Source organism: Rousettus aegyptiacus, unplaced genomic scaffold (genome assembly GCF_014176215.1).
Source record: "Rousettus aegyptiacus isolate mRouAeg1 unplaced genomic scaffold, mRouAeg1.p scaffold_m13_p_2, whole genome shotgun sequence".
NCBI lineage: Eukaryota > Metazoa > Chordata > Mammalia > Chiroptera > Pteropodidae > Rousettus > Rousettus aegyptiacus.
This window is the reverse complement of record NW_023416295.1, coordinates 127,258,874-127,278,023: the sequence shown is the minus strand read 5'-3', so window position 1 is coordinate 127,278,023 and position 19,150 is coordinate 127,258,874. Positions and strand designations below refer to the sequence as shown.

General features: G+C 33.4%; 1 protein-coding gene across 1 annotated transcript; it reads left to right on the top strand.

The window, feature by feature from the left end:
* Nucleotides 1–11,858: 11,858 nt before the first annotated feature.
* Nucleotides 11,859–12,821, top strand: LOC118613595 (olfactory receptor 10C1-like). Its single transcript, XM_036235859.1, has one exon. The coding sequence runs from the start codon at nucleotides 11,859–11,861 to the stop codon at nucleotides 12,819–12,821; it is 963 nt and encodes a 320-aa protein (XP_036091752.1).
* Nucleotides 12,822–19,150: the final 6,329 nt, after the last annotated feature.

Below are 19,150 nucleotides of genomic sequence, written 5' to 3'. Positions count from 1 at the left end.
AAACTTTGATTTTTAATTTTTTTTCTTTTAAATTTTTATAAGAGTTTATTGAGCCAAACTGACAACATATTGCCAGGGGGCGAGATCTCAGATGTTCCTTTAATTTTTTTATATAGCATTTTGTAGCTGTGACTTTTTAAAACATAAGCTCTTCACTTCACCTCCACATATGCACAACAGAAACATCTTATTCTTAAGTGGGAGGGGTCCACTTCATTTACATTAATTGTAATAATCTGTTATTTTTTTCACTGTTGCCATTTTTAATATCTTTGTTCTTTTTCTTTAATTTTTCTTAGTATTTTACTATTAAGTAGATAATTATCCTGCTTTCATCTTTGAGATTCAACAAATTTTTTATGTATAGTATTGTTTTTTGAGCCTTGTAAAATTATACATATCTTTCAGTTGTTCTTATATTATAAATAAATGATCTGGAATGTAATAGAATATTTTAAGAAATTAGTATTTTGTAATTTAGAGCAATATGAAGTCACTATAATTTTATAGATATATACTCTATATGCTATGTAGAAAAAGTTTATTTTAATTCTTAAAAGTTAAGTCACATGAGAATCTTATTTCTCTATGTTCTCTCATCTGTTCTATTGCATTTTAAATGTATCGTATTTATTTATTTTGTTTTCTGAAATAGCTAGAGAATGTCTCCTTAGTAAAGATTATCTTATTCTTTGGTGAGTCTTTCCAGAGGCTTATAGTCTCTTTTTTGACTTATTTCAAAAATTTCCTTCCCTCTAAACATGTTAAAATTGTAAGAAAAAGTTTATAAAATATGAGCAAACATATTCAAAAATAAGTAGAATGGTGTGATCCAGGGAAGGATGTACAGAACTGCTCAGGAGTCCTGGAGGATTCTGGCTCCAGAAGCAAACCCTGGAGGCAACTGCAGTTAGTTGCCACTTGATGGTCTGTTGCCTAACTAAATCTAAGGTAAAGTTTCTTGGTGCTGTAATAGAATGGAACTTTCAGAACAATGGTTAAGAATTCAGAGTAAAGCATCTACCTCCAAATTTTAAAACTTTTATCTGTAATGATATATGTGCCCCCACATTCATTGCAGCATTAATCACCTTGGACAAGACATGGAAACAACTGAAGTGTCCTTCGATAGATGATTGGACAAAGAAGGTGTGGTACGTATATACAATGGAATATTATTCAGCTATAAGGAAAGGTGAAATACTGCCATTCCTGACAACATGGATAGATCTTGAGATAATCATGCTAAGTGAAACAGAAAAAGTTGAGAACCATATGATTTCACTCACATGTGGGATATAAAACTGAAAGCAACAAATGAGCAAGACAAACAAAAAACTCAGACAGAGACAATAGTTTAGTGACTACCAGAGGGTAAAGGGGGAAGGGGAAGGTAGATAAAGGTAAAGAGTGTCAAATACATATGAATTATTATTGAATTATGTAAACCTATCTAATTTTATTAACTAATGTCACCCTAATAAATTTAATTTAAAAAAGAATTCAAAATATTTCCTAGTTACTTGGTTTTCATCCCCAATATATAATCCTGGGCAGGTGAGATTCATTAGAAATAACTAGAAATGTACAAAGCCACCTTACACTTCCCTGTGTCCCGAGATATAACTGTAATTGTCAACCCTCTTTTCCTTCTCTTCCTTTTGTCCTTTTCCCTCACCAAAATAAGTCCTATAAGATGTCATCCCTTGTTTCAGGAGAGGAGTGAACAGAAAATGGAAAATATTTTTCAATTATATCTGAATTTGTCTTGAGACACATTTTTACAGGATTTTCCTAAATTTCATTTAGAATTGTATATATGTCCATCATCAGGACAAAGCATTATTAGATTTCCTCAAACTAATCGTGGCATATTTTAGACTACAACTTGTCTTAATATTATTAAAATATGGAGAATTTTTCCTCCTTTTTTTATTCTGGAGAGTCAGTCTTATGTAACATTGAAATAATTTCCCCCTTGAAGTTTTGTAAGAGCTGACAGGAGTTGCCATCGGGACAAGAAGTTTTTATTATAGGAAGAGTTTTGGCTTATGATTCAATTGTTTTAGTGGTTATTAAAAGAAGTGATAATCAAAATATTTAACAGCTTATACAATAATAATTATGTGAAAATGCTTATATATCAATAAATAAATCAATAATTCAAAATTGATCCTTTTATCTTCCTGCTAAACTGTTTAACAAATGATGAACAAATTATTATGACAAATTATTCTAAAGATTTCTGAATAATTAATCGATTATTTTTATATATTGCTGGGAAAACATTTGATTTAACATGCTATCACTAAATGTTCTCTGAGCCACAGTTTAATGTGAGAGGACTCGAATAAACCAAACCATTACAATAGTTGTCTCATTACATTGAAAGTCATTAGATAACATAGTATGTAAAAGGTGACATTTTCTTTCAATAAAATTGTTCATAATGTTGAATCCTCTCTAGGCTTCTGCTAAACTAATATCAGTTATGTAAAAAAAAATTCTCTTTGTCTTTTTCCTAATATTCAGAGGAAGTCATTCAGTTTTTCTTTGTTCATCATGATATAACCTATAGGTTTTCCATAGTTGCCCTTTATCAGGCTGAGGAAAATTGATGAGAAGTGTTATCAGGAACGAATGTTTGGTTTTGTCAAATGTTTTTACTGCATCTATTGAGATGAATATACCTATATCTACATCTACCTATATATTCCATTTTAGTTTGTTATTATAGTAAATTACCTTGATTTTTGAATGTTAAGCCAGCTTTGCATTCCTGGGATAACCTCTGCTTGGTCATAGTGTATTATCCTTTTGATCCTTTGTTAGGTTGAATTTCCTAAAATTTTGTTTAGAAATTTTGCCTCTGTGTATACAATAGATATTGCAGTTTTCTTTTTTTGTTTCTGTCTGGTTTAATATCAACTTTACAGTGGCTTCATAGAATAAATTAGGACATATTTCCTCACTTTAAATCCCTTGAAAAGGCTTATTTAGGATTGTTATTAAGTTTTTACTTAAATTATTTGTAGAATTCACCAGTGCACCAGAGTTTTTATTTGTGAGATAATTTTGAAGTATAATTTCAATTTTAACATTGCTATCAATGAAATAAACTGGAGCAATCATTGGGCTTACCATTGTGAAAAGTTGACATAAGTAGAGCCATTTTAAAAATGGAGCCAGAGTAGCCATTCCAGATGAACTGCCTTGCCTACCTTGCTCCTTGAAACTATGGAATGTTTGTATTGGGCAAAATAACTTTGGATTGGGCCAAAACAACATTATCTTACAAACAACTGTTCACAGAGTTAACAGGAAAGCAGACATCTTGACCACAAAGACTGATGATTATGAACTCGTTTCTGATGACAGAATGAGTAACTAACCATGTATAGTTAAAGAATAATTCAGCTTTTAAGCACCAATAGAAACTTCTTTCTTCTATTCATATAATTATTCTCTTTCTTTTCTCATAAAACCCCTTTGTCCTCACCCTGTAATCAGGACTCTATTTGGGTTTCTGCCTTAATCTCTGCTGTCCGAATTATAATTCTTTTTGATCCCAAATAAATGCTTGCTGCCATTCATTTGGCTTTTTATTTTTGGGTTACATTTATTTCCCATCTTCCAGGAAGCACTGTTCTTCATTTCTTACTATCTACTATTCAGTGTCACACGTGTGTGTGTGTGTGTGTGTGTGTGTGTGTGTGTGTGTGAGAGAGAGAGAGAGAGAGAGAGAGAGAGAGAGGGAGAGAGAGATGCTCTCTTTTCTTGTTGTTGATTTAGGCAGAATAATGTTTCCTATTCATCTTGGCTAGAATTAGAAGTCATTTTTTTAATTTACCAAGCCAAATTAAATATCTTTTCCAATCTGCTTGGGTAGCAAGAAAGCAGTTATTTTAGTTAGTTAGTTAGTTAGTTTGTTTGTTTGTTTGTTTTTTGAATCATCAACTTAACTAGGGACTTCCATAGGTATGGTCATCATATACCCATATTTCCATTGCTTCTCATGGAACATTGAAGGCTTACTGGTGACAATTAAACCTAAATTTCCTCGGGATAAAACTGTTCTACTGTTGATAAAGTTGCCCTTTGCAAAGGCTCTTTAATGTTCAAGGAAGAAAATTATATATTTCCATTCCTTCTTTTGAAGAATAGTCTAACTGCCTCAAAGTCATATTCTTTTAGGGATGACACTTTGATTTTTTGGATCACTTCTTTTAGTTCTCAGCATTTTCTATTTCATCCTCAGGAATTCTCTTTGATTCTATGTCTTGAATGATCTGGATATGCATCATTCACAGACCAAGAACAATTCCTCGTTTCCAGGAATTACCACAGCAGGAGTCAGTCATATATCTTTCTTCATTTTGAAAATCTAAAGTCTGATCATCTCCACAGTTGAGTCCAGCAGTCTTTTTACTTAATAAATGTTTGTTACTCCTCTTTTCTAGACAATAAAGCTACACTGATTAGCTCTTGTAGACTCTACTCTGCCACTCTTAACACTTTTGGGGAGATAGCTGCCTTCATACCTCAATAATAGTTTAGTCTTTTCAAACCAATTGAGTTTCTTTTAAAATTTGTTGTGCTGCAAAGGATTATAATTTTTCTATTTCATGAGGAGGCTCTTTTAGTCCTAATTTTATTGCTACTGTTGCCAGTTGAATTGTAGTTTGGTTTTCTATAGTATATGTGAGATATAATAATGTTAGCTTACATGTATAGTACTATATTTTACATGTATTAATTTATTTAATCCACACAGCAACTCTGTGAGAAGGTGCTATTGTTATCAACAGGTTACAGACAAGGAACATATGTAATTAGAAAATGAAAAAAATAGTGGCGATCGTGAAATGTATGTGTGAAAATAAGAAACAAATATGTTTGACACCCTCTATTGGGAAGAGATTGTAAGTGCTGGTAGAGTTCAGTATATAAATATTTAAAGATTAATAGATTTAAATAAAAAGTCAAAATGAGAACAATAGGAGACCATTATGCACATTATTGTAAATTGATATGAGTGTTACAGAATTTTAAAGTGGTTGGTAGCTATTATAAGGTATTTTATAAAATGTGTTTTACAGTATACATTATAAATTTATAAAAGAAATAAAATAAATATAATACTAATTATGCATCAAGTATTATAGTATTAGTTGACTGAGTGATACAAATTTGAAGGGTTGAAGACATCTCGTATGCTCTGTTTTCATTGTCAAATTATTCTTGCCTCAGTAGGTGTATCACTTGTCATTTTTATTCCTAATCATTTCAAGTTAGGAATTGTGGTTAGAGTTTTATATAAGTCATCAAACCTATCTATTATATAAGTGCACCAATTTTTACAATTATTGAGGTTTCATAAAATCTTAGAAGCTTCTTCAAATATTCCAGACCTAGACTTCATACAATATATAAAATACACTCTCTACTTGTATGCCGTTCTTTAAAAAGTCTTTTAGAACCCACGATAAAACTGATGTAAAAAAAGCAGAAATGTAAAGAAACGCCTGGGAATTGAGAGTAAGCCTAGTTTTTTATAAGCATTTAGTGATCTAATTTTAATTATCAACTGACATAAGAAAATAGGAAAAGGGTTACATATATTGTATATTTTAATAAAGATAGAAATCCCTAGAAGTGATATTTGTAAAATAATGTAATGAAAGGCGAAAAAATCCTTTCAGAAAAATCTTTATACTTAATAATGACTTTGATCGACTTTGAGAATATTGCTATTCTGTGAGGAAGTAATAAGACAGAATTCACTGGTCCTCAAACTTCTACATAGGGACTGACTTCATTAGAGTCTTTGGGAATCTCAAAATACAAATGAATACTTCCCCACTCTCATTTTACTAGTAGACAATTTTCAATTTTCAATATTCAGATTAAGAATAAGTTGTGATCCAAGAATCAGTATAAAAGCAAAGCAAAACAAAACCTCCCCCAGGTGATTCTGAAGTATGAGGAAGTGTGGCAAACACTGACCTGTTTATTTTTCAAAAACACTACACATTTGTGCGTGTGTGTGTGTGTGTGTGTGTGTGTGTATTTCATTTAATTTTTTGGTTTTAAGAGTAATTATATGGATAGATTAAAGGATTTAGGACTTCTTATAGGCAACGTGTAGAAGGAATTTTTAGTTCTGTCTTTGCATAATATAAAGAGTAAGATATTTCTCAAGGTTCAAAGTGAACCCAGTCTAAGACTCTCTTTTGATTTTAATAAGTAAAAATAAAATATATGGAAGTTAGAAATAAATAGGTCTACTTATTGAGTGGACTCAGGTAGCTGAGTAAGTCTAATATATACTGTAAAGTATTTTTATAATTACCTACACTTTCCTCAAAGCTTCCTTTAAAGAAACAAGCAGCTATTAAAGTTCTTCGCTGAAGCTTCTTTTGGAATCTTTTTTTGGAATCGCTCAAGTAAGTTAACTGGTTTTAAAAGTCATAACTTTTTCTGAAGATAGTTTTCTTAATTTAGCAAAAATTTCTTTTTTCTTGTTCAGCCTCTCATATATCTATTATTTACTTAGCACTTTCTATTTCTCAGCTGCCACATATTCCATTTAATTTTTACATATCATTTTTTTTTAGTATTATGTGAATCTATTTTTCCCCCCTTTCCTAAATAAAATTATTTGGGTGATATTGATTAATAAAATTATATAGGTTTCAGGTATACAGTTTAGTAATACATCATATGTATACTCCATTGTGTGTTCACCACCTGAAGTTAATTTTCCTTCTGTCACCTTATATTTGATCCCTTTTACCCTTATCTAGCTCCCTCCTCCCCCACTTTCCCTCTGGAAACCACTAAACTGTTGTCCATTATCCATGGGTCCCTGTTTGTTTGTCTTGTTCATTTGTTGCTTTCAGTTTTATATTCCACATATGAGTGAAAATACATGGTTCTTGACTTTTTCTGACTTATTTTGCATAGCACGATAATCTCAAGATCCATTCTTGTTGTTACCAGTGGCAATATTTCATCTTTTCTTAGGGCTGAGTAATTTTCCATTGTTTATATATTTACCACATCTTCTTTATCCAATCATCTATTGAAGGACACTTCAGTTGTTTCCATGTTTTGGCTGCAGTGAACATTGGGTGGCATATATCTCTGCAGATACAAGTTTTCAAAATTTTGGGGTAGGTATTCAGAAGAGAGATTGCTGGGTTATATTTTAATTCTCTTAGTTTTTGAGGAACCTCCATACTGTTTTTCACTGTGACTGTACCAGTTTACATTCTCACCAACAGTTTATGAGGGTTCCTTTTTCTTCTCCACCACTTGTTATTACTTGTCCTGTTGATGACAGACATTATGACAAGTGTGAGGTATATCTCATTGTGGTTTTGATTTGCATTGCCCTAATGGCTAGTGAATTGAGCATCTTTTCATATGTCTGTTGGCCATTTTGGGGAGACCTGTCTGTTCACGTCCTCTGCCCATTTTTTATTTTATTTTACTTTTTAAATTTTTTTAGAAGTAATTTATTTTTTTAATTGAAGAAATGATTTAATTTTTCCCCCCATCTACCTCTTCCCTTCCTCCTTCCCCCGGTAACCACTAGTCCATTGTCCATGTCCATAACTATAAATGGTTAATATCAAACACTAAGAAGATATTTGAAAAAAAATCTACATTTTAAGATATCTAAAAATTAAATCCAAGTGGAAAAAAAGAATTTTATGTAATAATTCTGGGTTCTATACCATGTTTAATTTCTGAACAAAAAATATTCCTTCTTTTTAAAGAATCTAATATCATATTTTAAGTCACATTTTTATTTGGAAATTTTCATAAAAGTAAAAGTACAACAGAGTCAGAAAAAAAGTAAAGCTTATTTAGCCTCTGTTACTATATTTTTATGAAGTCAAAATGTCTTATTAGTTAAAAGTGTGGCATTTTAACCACATAGAGTTTTCATCCATGTCCTACCCTCGCTAGCTAAGTCATCCTGGGCAAATTGTTCAAATTCCATAAGCCTCTGTTTTCTCATCAGCAAAATGTCTTAGAACATCTATTCCACAGGATTGTTGTTGTAAGGATTAAATTAAATGATGTAAATGAATGGCACTATATCAAATTAAAAAGCTTCTGCATATCAAAAGAAATCATCAACAAAACAAAGAGGCAACCAATTGAATGGGAGAAGATATTTTCAAAAAACACCTCCAATAAGGGGCTAATGTCTAAAATATACGAAGAACTCAAATGGCTCAATGACAAAAAGACAAACGATCCAATTAAAAAATGAGCAGACAACAAATATATGAAAAGATGCTCAACATCACTAGCTATTAGGGAAATGCAAATCAAAACCACAATGAGATACCATTTCACACCCGTTAGAATAGTCATTATCAACAGGACAAGTAATAACAAATGTTAGAGAGGATGTAGAGAAATAGGAACTCCTCATACAGTGCTGGTGGTACCGCAAATTGGTACAGCCACATGTAAAACAGTATGGAGGTTCCTCAGAAAACTAAGAATTGATCTACCATATGATCCAGCAATCCCTCTACTGGGTATTTACTCCAAAGACTTGAAAACTCATATTAAAAAAGATATTTGCACACCAATGTTTATAGCAGCATTATTCACAGTGGTCATGACATGGAAGCAACTTAAGTGTCCTATGATAGATGATTGGCTAAAGAAGCTGTGGTACATCTATACAATGGAATATTATTTAGCCATACGAAGAGATGAAATACTACCATTTGTGACAACATGGATGGACCTTGAAATAATCACACTAAGTGAAATAAGCCAGACAGAAAAAGTTGAAATCACATGATATCACTTATATGTGTGACATAAACCTCAAAGCAACTTCAATCTGGTGCATGCTTTTACCTCTCTTTCAAAATTGTTTTTTTTCTGAAGTCATCAATGGCCAATGTGGAGCTAAAAATCACCAGACAACTCAAAACTATTTTTTCTCAACTTCTCAGGAATGTTTCATACATTTAATCACTCTCTTCTTAAATACTCTTTCCTTGCCTTGGAAAATGCCACATTGCCATGATCCACTCATCCATCTCAAGCTTTTTTGTGTAGTACTACTCACAAACTCATGTTACATGGGATTAAAGAAAGATGTGAGAAATCATCATAGGATCTAGAGTCCATATTTTGTTATTATGGCTGGTAGTGTTCATTCTTATCCGATCATTATTTCACCAAATATGCCAAGTTATTCAGGGTAAAGTAAATATGAAGAAACATGAGAGGATTTTGACTTCTCTCTCTTAATAAATATCCTACATCTAACCATATAATCATATTATTTTTTAATACTATGAACTAGATTGAGAAATACTCAACACAGTCCAGATGGACATTAAAAAAAGGCAGTATCCACTTTGGTTTGGTTTGGTTTGTTAATATTGAACTATAAAAACATATCAAAGATGGACACTTAGATTGTTTTCATATGTTTCAGATTTCAATGTTGACTATTGTGAATAATGCTGCAATGAACATGGAGCACAGATATTTGAGGCACTGATTTTGTTTCCTTCAGATATATACCCAAAAGTGGGATTGCTGGATCCTATGGGAGCTCTATTTTTAGTTTTTTGTGGAACCTCCAGACTGTTTTCCATAATGGTTATACCAATTTAAATTCTTATTAACAATGTATAAGAGTTACCTTTCTCCACATCTTTGCCAGCACTTGTTACCTCTTGTCTTTTTTAGAATAACCACTTTAACAAATGTGAGGTGATGTCAAAGTGGTTTTGATTTGCATGCCTCTGATGATTGGTGATGCTGGGCATCTTTTCATGTACCTGTTGTCCATTTGCATGTCTTCTTTGGAAAAATATCTATTCAGGTCCTCTGTCCATTGTTAAATCAGATTATTTGTTTTTTGCTATTGAGTTACATGAGTTCCTTATATTTTGTGTGTATTAAACCCTTATTAGATACATGATTTGCAAATATTTTCTCCCATTCCACAAGTTCCCTTTTCATTTTGTTATTCATATCCTTTGCTGTGCAAACACTTTCCTGTTTGACATATGCCCATTTGTTTATTTTTGCTTCTGTTGCCTATGCTTTTGGAGTGATGTCTAAAATTCATGTCCAAGACCAATATCAAAAAGGAACATTATTCAGCAATGAAAAAGAAGGAAATCCTGCCATTTATGGCAACATAGATGGATCTAGAAGGCACTGTACTAAGTGAAATATGCCAGACACATAAAGACAAATACTATGTAATCATTAAAAAAAGAAAAAGTTAAATTTATAAAAACAGTGAGTAGATTGAGCTGAGGGGTGGGGGAAATGGTGACATGCTAATCAAAGGGTTTAAGCCTTCAGTTATAAGATGAATAAGTTCTGAGAATCTAATGTACAACATAATGACTATAGTTAGTACTATATTGCATACCTGAAATTTGCTAAGAGTAGATCTTAAGCAATATCATACACACAAAAAATATTTGACTATGTGAGGTGATGGGTCTGTTCATTAGCTTGATTGAGGAAATCATTTTACAATACATAAATCAAATAATTATGTTGTACGCTTTGGATATATACAATTTTGTTTGTCAATTAAACCTCAATAAAGCAGAAAAAATTTAAATAAATGAAACATTCTGCTCGAAGCAATGGGGAGCCTTAAGAACAAGTTGTTTTTATTTCTTGAGGACAGTACAAAAACTAACTTTCATATTTTTGACAAATCATTTTAATTAATTCCATTAGAAAATTGGAAGTTTCCTCATCAGACCTATTTATTTACGCTGCTAACAATTTAATCACAGATAATGAATACAGTGAACACTACCTGTGGGCTTTAGGGAGCCTACTTTATGTCCTGCACTTTGCCTGTTGATATCACAATGTCCTGAGCAGTCACCGTCCATTTGAGGAACTTAAAAGAAGATTACTATGGCAAATTTCCATAAAATTCAATAATTAGTGCAATGGTGTGATGAAAAACCTTTAGAAACTTTTAGTTTTACGCTTTAAAGCTTAAGTAATGTAGCCAACAGTAATGGATTATCTCTGGAAATTATATTCAAAAAATAAAAATCCAATTGTACATTGAACATTCATTGTTGTTTCTAAACAAATTCCTCTTGAGACAAATATAATTAAGCCATGCAGTGGATGCAATCCCTCTGGTCTGTAGTCAGGGTAGAAATACTGCTGACTCCACCCCATGTTATAATTTGGAATCACAGGAAGTCTAGAAGCCCAGCAAGGAAGAGAAAGTTTATCTATAGTTCTAGGTATGTTCTCCAATTCATAATTCCTGTAAAATTACATTGAGGTTTTTAGCTGCCTATTTATTAGCTAACACTTTTCAAATCAAAAGGTACAAAAAATATGTATGAAAATGAATACATAAATGGCTGGAAATATACTTTCTTCCAAATGCTTAAGTGTGACTTTAAAGAAGTCTATGAAATTTAGAAGACCAGCATATAGCATTTTTATATTTATACATTTGGGTTTTATGTAACTCTTTTACAATTAGAATGCCTTCATATATTACTCATATAACAGTCTATTTATAAGAATAATGAAAGGATAAAACAAACAAATTATGTAACTTAAAGTCATTGTTTTCTCTAAATTTCTGTGAAGAAAATCTTAAGATCCAGAATTCAAAATCAGGAAAGAACAGTGCATCCATTATAATTGGGCAGATATTTAGAAAGCTTTAGCAAAAGAAATCCAAGTGTATAGATTGTGATGTCAGACCACTGATCCTAGGAGAGTTCCTTTTTCTGAGGGGTGATAGAGACCTATGCCAGGTTACTAGATTTCTTTAGGTATTAAGTGCTCTGTTTTCTCCACAGATGTCTGGCTCCGAGCCTATAATGAGTGGAAATCAATCCCTCTGCACCAGATTCACATTTGTGGCTTTTTCCTCTCTAGCAGGCTTACAACCTGTGCTCTTCGTTGTGTTCTTAATCATCTACTTGTTTACTGTGGGTGGAAACCTCATCATTATCTGCTTGATCTGGGTCACCCCTTCCCTGCACACTCCCATGTACTTCTTCCTGGTTAACCTCTCCTTCCTGGAGATGTGCTATATCACAAGTGTGGTGCCTCAGATGCTGGTTCACCTGCTCGTGGAGACCAAGACCATAAGTGTGGGAGGCTGTGCAGCTCAGATGTACGCATTTACCATATTGGGACTGACAGAGTGTTGCCTGCTAGCAGCCATGGCTTATGACCGCTTTGTAGCTATTTGTTATCCACTGCATTACACTCTCCTGATGGGCCCTCGTGTGTGTTTGAAACTGGCTGCAGCATCATGGACTACCGGGGTGGTGGTGGAGTCAGTCCAGACCACCTGGATCTTTACTCTGCCTTTCTGTGGAACAGGAAAGATTCAGCACTTTTTTTGTGACATCATGCCTGTAGTGAAACTGGCTTGTGTTGATACCTCGCATAATGAGATTGTGATGTTTGCCGTCTCTGTGCTTTTCATTATGAGTCCCTGTTTCCTCATTCTGTGCTCCTATGTGCGCATTTTTGTGACCATCTTGAGAATCCCGTCAGCAGCTGGCAGACGCAAAGCTTTCTCCACTTGTTCTTCTCACATCCTGGTTGTTTCTCTGTTCTATGGCACTGCCTTGTTCACTTACCTCCAACCTAAGACTGCACACACTCCAGAAACGGACAAAGCAACTGCACTCATGTACACAGTGGTCACGCCTGCTCTGAATCCTGTTATCTATACCTTGAGAAACAAGGAAGTAAAGGAAGCCTTTAAAAGGATAACACAGAGGAACTCTCTTAGACAAATGGCCTAAACCAGCCATAATAGACGAACTACTGTTAAGAGAGGTTACCCAGCGTTTTATGATACCGCTAACAATATATATTCATTAAATTATCTATAGCATAGCAACCAGAACACACTTGAATCTGTTCTACACTTTCCAATGTGTTTAAGCAAAAGGGAACTATAGGTAGGATATTAGTTTACTATTGGTTCAATCAACAATATTCGCTCAACATAATTACTGAGCATCTCCTGTGTTCTGGAAACCATTCAGTTTTTCCTTCTATAATGGAAATAGGATTAAGATTAGTGTGTTTCATACCACTTTCCTAAGGAAAACAAACCATTCTTCTTGTGAAAAAAAAATAAAAATGAATAGAAAGTAATTAGTACATATATGCATATACACACATGTATATATATTTTCTAGACCAATGAAAATATGATACTTTTATACAGTTTTTTAATTGAATTTTAAATTTGTGATTATTTTCCCCAATTTTCTTATTTTCTTTTGTATTGAATGCATAGTGTAATACTTTGTTCAAATTATCATTCTAGTCAAATTATCCACATCCTAAGCTTTTCAGGATAGCAATAATCAGAATCTAAAATTTTATCAATAGAATTACAACTGGAAAGGACATACCTGGATACTAAACAGCACTGAAAACAGAACCTGAACAAATATATTCATTTCCTATAACTGAACAATATCAGTGTATGCTCTCTCCTATTAAGAAATGTGTGTTTATGATTGTACATGAGATACTGGGATAACCTTAGATGAGAGAACTTCATGAGTAGAACAACTGAAGACTCCATAGGCACCTATGTAATAACAAAGCCTCATGCTTCCCAAAGCTGTCTCTTAGTTGTCTCTGAGACACAAAACAGGTAATTCAATTCACAGGTAGGTAGGTATGCCCACGTGTGCATACACACACACACACACACACACAAACACACACACACATCCAGTTCAACAACTGCCATCATATCAGGCTATCTGATCTCTTATATTGTTTTGCTCTCATTTGAAAACACTCGCTGCTCTGCAAAACCACTTAGAGAAGTTTTGCTGTTGTTATTTATCACCAAGCTATTAAAAAATCTGTTCTTGAGCCAGAAATAACATTTCTGGAAATTCTCAACGTCCAGTTCTCCAGGATTCCAGAATGATACTGAATTCCCAGAGAAAGAGCTGAAAAAAATGTCTTTTCCAAACTCGTGTGCATTTTATTGCTTGAACTTCAAAGAAGTTCTTCCTCAAATTAAGTTTAAAGAATATGTTCCACACATATCACAAGAGACAAATCAATACTGACTGTTGGTTTAGAAGAATGAGGTATTCCAAAAAGCAACTTAAAGTGCCCTATTGTAACATGTATAAAAGGAAAAAGATGTGTATAGATCTTGAGTTTAAGTAATAAAAAGAATGGACCCCAATGAGATGCTTTCCAGCACATGCCTATTCCTCTGAGGTTTGCCCAGCACTCAGCTCCCCCATTTTAACACTACTCGACATCACTTCCGCAGCCCATTTTACTGATTTTAAGTATCAAAAATCTCCAGTAGTCAGATTTCCAAAATTAGTAAACCTGATATTACAGTTATCATTCTGTTTTTAAGATAGTAAAACATTTTGAAAATCATGTAATAACGGTGATATTACATGTTGTTTCTTCTCTTTAGAATCTCCCTCTCCAACAACTATCTCCTTCATCTAATTAATCCATGTTCTTTCTTCAAATCTGAACTTAATAATCACTTATTTATAAAGCTTTCTGTTATCTCTATATCTTGCCTTCCTATTACATATTTTGTGACATTGTCCAGTTCTCCTTGTGTCCTAAGTTTCCTTTTCAGATTTACAGTCCTTGAATTGTGCATTTATTTATGTTTCTTTTATTAATATCTGTATTTTAGTAAATTGTAGATTCCTGAAGGTAAGGGCATGTCTTATTTATTGCTGTATCCCAGAACTTATTTCAGAGCCTGATAAGAATAGGCATTCAATTAATTGCAAAAATATTAATAAATAAGTAAAAGAATGAATGAGTTATTTTCAGAGTTTTAGCTCATTTGATATATTCAAGTACATATTCTTTTCCAAACTTATTATTATTACCCCACAGATCTTGTACTTTTCAGATCTCTTTCTATATAGTTAAACAACTAACCACTGTGAGCATATAGTATAGATCTTCACTTCAAGCTACTGGTCCTTACAGGAAAGTAGAAAGTGATTATAAGGTCAAAAATTTATTTGGCACCTACAATATGCTAGGTATTTTCCTGAGTGATTGACAAAGTCTCCCTTCTTTATACCTCACGACAGTACTGCAATGAGATATTATTTTCATTATAAAGAAAACTGAAGCACAGTGTTATCATTAGCACGAAAATTTGCCAATGATAACATCACTTGTAAATGAGAGATATATGATCTTAAATGATATATATATATATATATATATATATATATATATATATATATATATATATATTCCCTTCAAATTACACTCTTTTCTCCACTATCCTTCAGGGTTAAGGCTTAGAGATGGCTGAATGGTGCATCGGTTCACTCCCTGTTGGTTGCCGACATGGAGAAAAAACATTTATAAACATGTTCGAAAATTTTTATCTTGAGTCAGTTGTTCATAGGAAATTCACCACATTGTCATAGGACAGATACAGTAATGAGGACTGCAGTCATTCTGGGAAGCTGCATAACTTGTTTAGAGAAATACCTAAATATACAGGGCCCGATTAGGCCTGGTCCCAAATACAAGCCTTCTTTTGATCATAGAAACAGGACTCAGGATATTTTAATTATGAGAATAAATTGGTTAGGGTGATCAAAGTTCCTTAAGCATGAAAGGGAAAAATAGCGAGGATGATAAAGAGAAAACACACATATGGAATATTAATTCAGTCATATGATATTATCCTACCTCACTCCACCCTAACCCCAAAATCAATTAATCAATCTGCATTTTTAGTTTTAGAAATTTGATAGGAAATTAGAAATATATAAAATACTTAAATTGTACATTTTCTTGTTACTCAGCCAATCATGGGTTGGAGGAAAGGAATCTAGTCTAAATACATTTCATTGTTTTTGTTTCCACATTTTTTATTAATCCTAATGCATAAGAAGCATTTTTTGAATTTTTATCGCCTTAGCAACTATTATCCCTTTGCTTTGTTTCTTGCTGGAGAAACACACCTACCCAAATTTCAAACTATGTGTTAGCATCACAGAACATGGATGGACATGTGACCAAACCTCACAGCAAATTTTGATACATGACTCAGCAAGGTCCAGTCAAACTAACTCCTGAGGTTTTACTTAAACAAACAAGAAAAAGGTGATATCCTTTCCAGTAGTCTTGAACTTGGGAAGATATAACTCTGGAGCTCCTGAGCAATTCAACTGTAATGTCAATTAGGAAAACACTCCCTACAACTGCATAAATCTTGAGTCATGATGACACAGAGGCTAGTAAATCCAGCTTTTGTAACACATTGAAATTTTCTATTGCATGAGACAATAACGCACTCCTTCCATTTTATCATTTTCTTACATCATTCTGAGATGAGGTGTTCCTTACCAGTAACTGAGAAATTCTCAATAATTCAAAAGCCACTTTAACTGAAGTTCTAGAGATTTAAACACAGCTTTTTTTAACTCTATCTTTTTACTTTCCTAGAAAAGATTAGTTATTGCCATACATTCTTCTAGTTTAACATATCTTTATATGGTTAAGATGTTCATTGGTTTTCCCTATATATTTCATGAATTCAAATAGATTTTAATAATTCATTATTTAATCAAACAAATCTAGCATACATGTATCCTTTAAGAGTAGTTCAAAAATAGTAAAAATTTCTTCAATAAATATTGTTCATATGTTATAGGATAAAGAATTCAAAGTCATCCATTTGTTTGGCAGGATTCCTAAGGATTTTTAATTTAATGAGATTTTTCCTATTTTCCTCAGAAAGAAAAGGCTGGATATATTATACAATGCAAAAGTAACCTTTGTGACCAGATCTCTTGACTCAAGAGAAATTTCTCAAATACATGAACCAAAGTATGCAGTTAGTGTCCAGACTCTGCAAGATATACATGCAATGTCATTATATTTTAATTTTTGAATTTTTAAAAATACTGCTTAAGTAAAACTAAAAAAAAAATAATAATGTTTCTCAATTTCTATGTATAGTTGCCACTAGGGAAAAGCAGATGTCAAATATTTGTTAATAATTAGTAATTGATCTGGCAACATTGATCAATCTGGCCACAAGGATAATAACCCAGGGTAGAATTTTGCATACTTATAAATTTTCACCAAATTATTGTTTTCAATATAAACAATACAATTATTTCAAGTTACTAACAGCTGATTAAAAGCCTTTACAAGAAATGAAATGACATATACTATATTCACACCCTACCAGTTAAAGAAATTCTTTCAGAGGCATTTTATAATAAACTTTTCTTATTTAATTATGTAAGTATAGTTGGTATACAATCTTATATTGGTTATTAGTTTCAGGTGTACAATATAGTGGTTCGACTTTTTATACCTTACTAGACATACCCTCTTCATATCTCCTCTGGTCCCTCTGACTTTGAGCATGTACACACAACTAAGACGGTCCTTTTCTGCTCTGGCTTGAAAGTCAACAACTTATGATTGCTACTCGTGTCAAATCCATTTATCCATTTACTGAACATTTTTTACAGAATTCTAGTCATGTGCCAAGTATCTGGCCAGTTATTGTGGATATACAAAATACCCAAAGCATAATCTCCTTCTTTCTTTGAGCAGATAGATAACTTAACTGGAGAGGCAAAAACACATGCGCTTGAAATATCCATGACAAGTGTTATATAATTGAGCACACACTATCACAGTACACGGTGGAAAAAGGTGACACAAAATGAGGCAGTTATAAAGTCAGAGAGCAGTTATTCTCAGAAGTAGGTCTTGAGTTGTGACTAAAGGAAATGATGGAACACAAATTAAGGAGGTAGTGACGTCATAATGCAACAGATGTTTGTGAGGTATGCTGAGGAGCGGCATAAGCAGCCCACGCTGGCTGCAACGTAGACATGTCAGGAGAGAATGGGGGAGAGTGTGAGAAGACAGGGAGGTGTCTAGCAGAACACATCCACATCAAAACTCCAGGCTTTCCTTTGGCTTGGCATAGGTTTGTCCCTACAGGGACACTTTGACTTCTTGATCTTGGCTAAGTGCCTTTCCCTTTCTAGACTTCCCTCTGATTCCTCATCTGTGAAAGTAAGTTGTATTTCCAGGTGATTTCTGGGGTCTCTGGCTAGCACTAGACGCTATACTTTGTAATATGATTTGTGCCCCTCAGCTGTGTTCTGGCAGACAGATGGAGCCAAGGGAGGTTTGCTGAGGATATAAAAAAAGACTTGGAGAGAAGTTAGAGAGGGAGTATGAGGAGTTAAAAGGTGTAAATTTGTGTGTGTTAGTGCCTGTGTGTGACTAAGCCTTGAAGAAAGGATGTGATTTGCCGAAGCTCCCAGCAGAACAAGATTGAGGAAAGGAAAGGAACGGAACAGCACAGGGATGATCACCTAAGAGGAAGACAAGAGTGGACAGGGTGGAGGGTTAGTCCGACACTGCTAAGCCAGAAGGGGTTATATATGAGTGCGCGGAGCTTTGTGTGCTTTGCAAGTTGCACATTTGCGATGGAGGTATGGGGTGGGGAGAAGGTATATCCGGGAACTACAGACAGTGAGCCTCTATTAGGTTGAGGGCAGAACGAACTACTGAAACCTAAGCAAACAATCTGAGAAAAAGTAACATGGTTCCTTATACAAAATAAATGCTCCTTGCTGAAACAGAGTTTTGACGGAGTTTATAAGCATGTGATCAGGAGCAAGAAAAGCTGTGGTTTGTTTAGAATTCTTAAAATGCTGTTGATGAAGTTTAGTGTTAGAATATGACTGGCCATTCGAAAAGCTCCCTTGCAGTGCCATCTGGTGGAAAGAATTTGTAGTGACTGTATCTGAGTATATCATCTGGACATTTTTACACTTAAAAAAAAAAAATCTGACACATTATGACATTTTAGCTCTCAAGATACTGTGACAGGCAATTTCATTAAAGTTATTATCCTTATTAAAATTATTTAAAATTTACCCAAGGAAATAAGATAATTTCCTCCTTTGCTCCTTCACTCTGTTTTATGTGTATATCAGATGAAGAACATGTCACACGGCTAATTTTTTGTCACCTAATTACATTATTCTTTATAGCATAACTCCTGGCATATCCTTCCACAATAACTTATAAGATGCTCGAGAGGAAAGAT